This window comes from Phocoena sinus, chromosome 8 (assembly GCF_008692025.1).
Source record: "Phocoena sinus isolate mPhoSin1 chromosome 8, mPhoSin1.pri, whole genome shotgun sequence".
In the NCBI taxonomy this organism is placed as follows: domain Eukaryota; kingdom Metazoa; phylum Chordata; class Mammalia; order Artiodactyla; family Phocoenidae; genus Phocoena; species Phocoena sinus.
The window spans coordinates 9,182,521-9,188,953 of NC_045770.1; the positions used below are offsets into that span (position 1 = coordinate 9,182,521).

Consider the following 6,433-nt stretch of genomic DNA (forward strand, 5'->3'; position numbering starts at 1 on the left):
TTAGTACTAGTATTAGTATTCCTTGTATTCTATAATCCATTGGATGATATTTTTAAGCATGCCAAATCTGTACTTTGGGTAGATTATTCATTTTCTATAAATGACATAATGTATGTAAAATTACTAGCAGAGTGCTTGGTACACAGGTGTTCAATACATGTTAATTACCCCCAGTATAGACCTCCAAGTTCCCCTTCTTATTTCTAGGACGCTATGTTAAATACATATACCATTTACGTACAGATTTGCATGTTAAGGAGTTGAAAATGTTTTAATAAAAGTATATTGAGATTGAATATAATGCAGAGCCACATAATTCCTGATATTTGTTTTCTCAGGAGCTAACAGCGGCTATGTCAAATGAAGACCTGTCAGCTGCCATCTTTTCCCTTGGTCAGGTTCTGTGCCTTTTTCTTATGAAACTGTAACTTGCACTTGGCCGCCTCTGGTGGGTAGTGATGGTCAATACACTTGGGGCCAACTTTGTGCCACCAGAAATCTGAGGGTTAATACATGTGCATGAGAGCCACTGTATTGAATTTACACGTGTCACACATGGAAGGACACAAATAGATTCATAATTTTAAAAAGACAGAAAAACTGGAAATAAATAAGAAGCACTAGATAGAGAGTCAAGTTTAGGAAAGACGGCAGTTCTGCAACAAAAGGAATACAGTTAAGAATAGTTCTTCCTACACTGCTTCCTGCTCGGGCTTCATCTGCTCTTCAGGGAAACATGACTTTAGTGAAGCCCCAGATGAGAAGATTTTGAAATGTAGTTCCCATGGCAACGGGCTCTGAAGTGACATAAATCCAGAAGAAACTTTCCTTGGTTGTTCTATTATCCAAACAAGAATCCTCTAAGCTCCTAGAGAAGTCAACTTTTAATGAAGCTTGGGTCCTCTTTGCTTTCTGTGCCCCAAGGTGCCCCTTTCCTGTGAGGGGTCATTTCAGGTTGTAATAATGATTTATTTTCTTTAACTGTGAGTCGACTACAGTGGGGGTGAGAGTAAGGATTGGAATTTCTTGTAATCACCAAGGCAGTGGCAAATTTCTAAGTGTTAAGATTCATGGTTGAGGCCTCTTGTTATTGAGCTGTGAGCAAAATATATTCCCCGTATGGAGGACTGGCAAGCAACGGGTATGTGCAAGTGTCACACAACACTCACACACAAAACACACACACACACATACGAAGGACTGACATAGGGATTATAATTAGCTTGCCAAGTGGAAGACAGACAGCTACCAATGAGATTCTCATTATAAACCCAGTGCATGATGATTCCAAATGCCTCATTCTGACCAAAATGTACCTCTCATCAATTGAGCACTGTCTGAAAGTTCATAATTAGAGATGTGTTTTTTGGTTAAAGATTTGGTCTTCATTAAAAATAATACCTGGAAGAGGGTGTGGAATGTTTGTGATCTCCCATAAGCTTTAGTCGACTGTTGATGAATCTGTGAGATCTTTCTAGAGAATTGGTTCTGACACAGAATTGAAGGTAAAGAAAGCTTAGGACTGTGAGTTTGGGGAAGAGGGATTTTTACCAAGACTAGAAGTGGGTACAGAAAGAGAAGATTGGAGACTGTAAAGGAAAGCTCACCTGACTTGGTGATTTGGCCTTTGTGGTGTGGTAGAGTGTGGTTATTTGAAAATAAAGCATTGGTTTTGGACAGGAAGTAGGGACAAGGTGAAATATTCAAGGACCTTGAGCCTGTTTGTGGATTAAGTTGTGTTGGAAAGATGGGTCTTACATAAAATTTTGAAGAAAAAAAAAATTATTTCAGAGCTCCTCTCATTCCTGTCAGCTCTCTTCCTCTTCTACCCTGTATGAGCTCCTCTTGCCCCTTTCAGGTTCATCTACCTCTTAATGAGCTTTTTCTCTTCCTTATTCCTTTCTAAATTATACATATTTTATATTTGTTTTATGTATATTTCTTATAACATTTATAAAGGCTTTTCTATGTGTCCACCTCTTTGTGAAAGTCTTCCATTATTTGATTTAACTCTCACAACAACCCTGTGAATTATTATCATTATCCCCATTCTGCAGATGACAAGATTGAGAATCTGAGATTAATGAACATGTTGTGAGTTGCTGCAAGCCAGGTTCTATGTTCGATTTAAAGATACATTGAATAAACATAGTGCCCATCCTTCATTTTCCTGGAGGGATATGGATGTTCACAAAGACAAAGATATGTTGGGAGGAGAGCTGCAGCAGATCTCAGGACAAGGCACTACAGGATTTTTTGGCTAATCTCCATTAGGCTGTGACCTGATGATGATTTGAGATCCTACTCCTTCTGGCTTTTTGGCATTTTGATAGAACATACCCCAAAACTTTCTGCAAAATGAATTTCAGGTACTCAATGAATTCATGATTCACATTTAGTTTTCTGCCTGGAATCAAACAGCTTTGGGGGAGGCTGCTTCTCCCAGGTGGAATGAGGAACAGTTTGGTCAGACCTGCTCCAAATACTGTTTTAGTACTTGTCTTTGTCTTTGACTTACTTCACTCAGTATGACAATCTCTAGGTCCATCCATGTTGCTGCCAAATGGCATTTTTCATTCTTTTTTATGGCTGCGTAATATTCCATTGTATATATGTACTGCATCTTCTTTAACCATCCATCTGTTGATGGAAATTTAGGTTGCTTCCATGTCCTGGCTATTATAAATAGTGCTGCAACAAACATTGTGGCCCATGTATCTTTTCAATTTATGGTTTTCTCTGTATATATGCCCAGGAGTGGAACTGCTGGATCATACGGTAGCTCTATTTTTAGTTTTTTAAGGAATCTCCATACTGTTCTCCATAGTGGCTCTACCAATTTCATGTGCTTTTTGGCCATTTGTATGTCTTCTTTGGAGAAATGTCTATTTAGATCTTCCACCCATTTTTTTGATGGGGTTGCTTTTTTGATATTGAGCTGCATGAGTTGTTTGTATAGTTTGGAGATTAATCCCTTGTTGGTCACTTTGTTTGCAAATATTTTCTTCCATTATGGAGGCTATCTTTTGGTTTTGTTTATGGTTTCTTTGCTGTGCAAAAGCTTTTAAGTTTAATTAGGTCCCATTTGTTTATTTTTGTTTTCACTACTCTAGGAGGTGGATCGAAATTATGTCAAAGAGTGTTCTGCCTATGTTTTCCTGTAAGAGTTTTATAGTGTCCAGCCTTACATTAGGTCTTTAATCCATTTTGAGTTATTTTTGTGTATGGTGTTAAGGAATGTTCTAATTCATTTGTTTACATGTAGCTGTCCAGTTTGTCCAGCACCACTTATTGAAGAGATGCACTTTATTTTTAATAAATAATTTTTTCTGGATCTTATTACTTTTTTTGCATATTTAGTCAGATATATTCTATCTTATCTTTCCAAGAGAATGTCAGAGCCTTGAAGATAAGACTTTATACATTTAGTTATCTCCACAGGGAGATATTAAATGCAATTGTTAAAAATACCAAGATTTGGAGTTAGATGGACCTAGATTTTCATATGACCTTTGTAACATTTTAGATAAAATACTTCATCTCTAAAATTGGAGTGATAAAACTTAGTTTGTAGGATTTAGGGGAGAATTAAAATAAAGTATTATATGTAAAATGCTTTGGATCCTTGCATGCTGGGTTCAGCATACAAGTGCTAGGAGAGGAAGACTGCTGGGTATACGTATATAATAAGTGCTCAATAAATGGTAAATTATTATTTTTTTCATTTCACTGAGTAGCTGTTAACTGAACAAATAATGTTTCTAAAACCCCATTCAAATATTATCCAGGGTATAAGCAAAAGTTCCTTCTTTTTAGAGTTAATTTTTAGGGCTGTGGCCCCGGGGGACCTCTGGCTTTCTACTTCTAATCAGGTCCCTAGATCTCTAAAACCAGAATAAAACTGCTCAGTCTCCTGTCACCGCCTGACACTGATTACAGGTGAGGATGCTGTCTCCCTTCTGCAAGCTGGAAAAAAGCCTCGGGGCAAAGCCTCAATCAGATATCAAGTTCTTCAGTTCAGAAAGAATTCGAAGGCAGTCCAAGTTCTGATCTCCCAAATAGAACAGGGACTAAAGGGGCCACACTTAGTTCCTTCACCTGTGTTAGCACCAGAGCCATTTGTCTGTCTGAACAATCGAGGGCAAGAGTTGGACCGACAGGGACAGGGCTAAAGCTGCAGACTGAAAGAGGTGAGTGACGGCATTTGGGCTGAACTTTTCCTAAGTCCCCACCCTCAGGTAGTAAAGGTTTTGGGAAGGACCACCTTCCTTTTCTGGTCTGTCCAAGTTGACCATGAAGTGGATACTCTAGCACAGCTGGGCTGGCTCCATCCTCTCAGAGGACTCTTCCCAGAGACTGACCCCAGTTACTGTAAACTTGAGCAGACACTGGAGTTGGAATGACACAATAAATGGACTGAAGTAAAGATCCGGGAGACTCCTCAGTGCATCCTTGGGTCCCTTCTTCCCAGCAGCAGTGGCCCTCCTCTTGGAGGCAGATCCGTCCCCCGATGGTGCTCCAGAGGCAGAGTCACTAGGGGGTCATGGGAACAGACCCATAGCTTCCAGAAAGGCCTTTCTGCTGAAGTCCAAAATATCCAAGTGTGGATCTAATTCTAAAGAACTGGGAGGTGACAGGGAGGGCAGCAGTGCTCTCTCCCCCTCTCCCTCTAAGTGACTCTTTTCCCTTGTTCCCACAGAGTGCCTTAAATGAGAACAGTAGCTGAGAACTCTTCTGTGACGGAGTTTATCCTCGAAGGCTTAACCAACCATCAGGAACTCCAGATCCCCCTCTTCTTCCTGTTTCTAGGTTTCTACGTGGTCACTGTGGTGGGGATCCTGAGCTTGATAACCCTGACTGGACTCAACTCTCACCTGCACAACCCCACGTACTTTTTCCTCTATAATTTGTCCTTCATAGATTTCTGCTATTCCACTGTTATCACTCCCAAAATGCTGATGAGTTTTGTCTCAACGAAGAACATCATCTCCTATGCAGGGTGTATGACTCAGCTCTTCTTCTTTACCTTCTTTGCTGTCTCTGAGTCCTTCATCCTGTCAGCGATGGCATATGACTGCTATGTCACCATCTGTAACCCGCTGGTGTACACAGCCACCATGTCTCCCCAGGTCTGCTTACCTATTTTGCTGGGTCTCTACGTGATGGGGTTTGCTAGGGCCATGGCCCACACAGCATGCATGGGGAGACTGACCTTCTGTGCCAACAATCTTGTTGACCACTTCAGGTGTGACATCCTTCCCCATCTTGAGCGCTCTTGCACCAGCACATATGTAAATGAGCTGGTAGTTTTTGTTGTTGTGGGTATTGATATTGGTGTGCCCACAGCTACCATCTTCATTTCTTATGCCCTCATCCTCTCCAGTATCCTCCACCGAGGGCAGGTCCAAAGCCTTCAGCACCTGTAGCTCCCACATAATTGCGGTTTCTCTTTTCTTTGGGTCAGGGGCGTTCATGTACCTCAAACCATCTTCTCTTTTACCCATGAACCTGGGGAAAGTGTCCTCCTTGTTCTATACCATTGTGGTGCCCATACTCAACCCATTAATCTATAGCCTGAGGAATAAGGACATCAAAATTGCCATGAAGAAAACTTTGAGCAAAAAATCGTTCTCCTGAGAAAGAGGCAATGCTTAGGAAAGGGACATTTTTCCTTCCATAGATGATTCAAGTTCCACTGGTTACACGGAGGAAATTTTTACTTTTTCTCAAACAAGTTTGTCCTTCCCATTTTAAGAGCCCTTTAAATTAAGACTCTTAAAACTAGAGGATACTCACATTTAGTGGACGTTTAGGATCATTTAGTTAAGTTCTATCATATTTCTGAGAATAGATACAGGCTTATGTACCTTCACCAAGGTTCATTAGTTATGCAATTACTCAGCAGGGGAACTGTGACTAGAATCCAGGCTCTTGATTTCTAATACGATTTCCTTCCATTGCTGTTCACTTTCTTCCTCCCTCAGCCTGGAAGGTTTCATTTCAAATGTGAGCTGGGTCTAGGACATGAAAGTCTGGTTCTGTCTACAGAAATTTCAGGCAACTTTTCAAGGGCTAATTTTAAATATCACATTTTTGCATGAAGGTAGGAGGTATAACATTTTGTTGAGATGGTCTTGGCTAAATGACCAGACAAATCTTGAGAATTTTGCAGAGTGTGTGGGGGAAGTGTGCTGGGACCTGGAGAGCAGCAAGCATGGTACCTCCTGAGACAGTGATGTGGAGCTTCTGGGACTTGGACTTTAAGGGATTTGGCCAGGCTGGGTGGAAGACCTCAGAGAACTGTCAAAGTTACGAAGGACAGGCTTTGGGAATTATTTCAAACACAATCATTTCCCTGTTTCCAAGTTGTGCTTTTAAAGCAAGAGTAGAGAAGGCTGCCACTCAGGGTGGTCAGCTAAGGATCTGGAGACTA

General features: G+C 40.8%; 1 protein-coding gene across 1 annotated transcript; it reads left to right on the plus strand.

Annotated features, from left to right (window-relative positions):
- The first annotated feature begins 4,709 nt into the window (after positions 1-4,709).
- On the plus strand, positions 4,710-5,637 carry LOC116758036 (olfactory receptor 145-like). The gene is given in 2 exon segments (XM_032640643.1): positions 4,710-5,392; positions 5,394-5,637. Coding segments are annotated over 2 exon segments (927 nt in total).
- Positions 5,638-6,433: the final 796 nt, after the last annotated feature.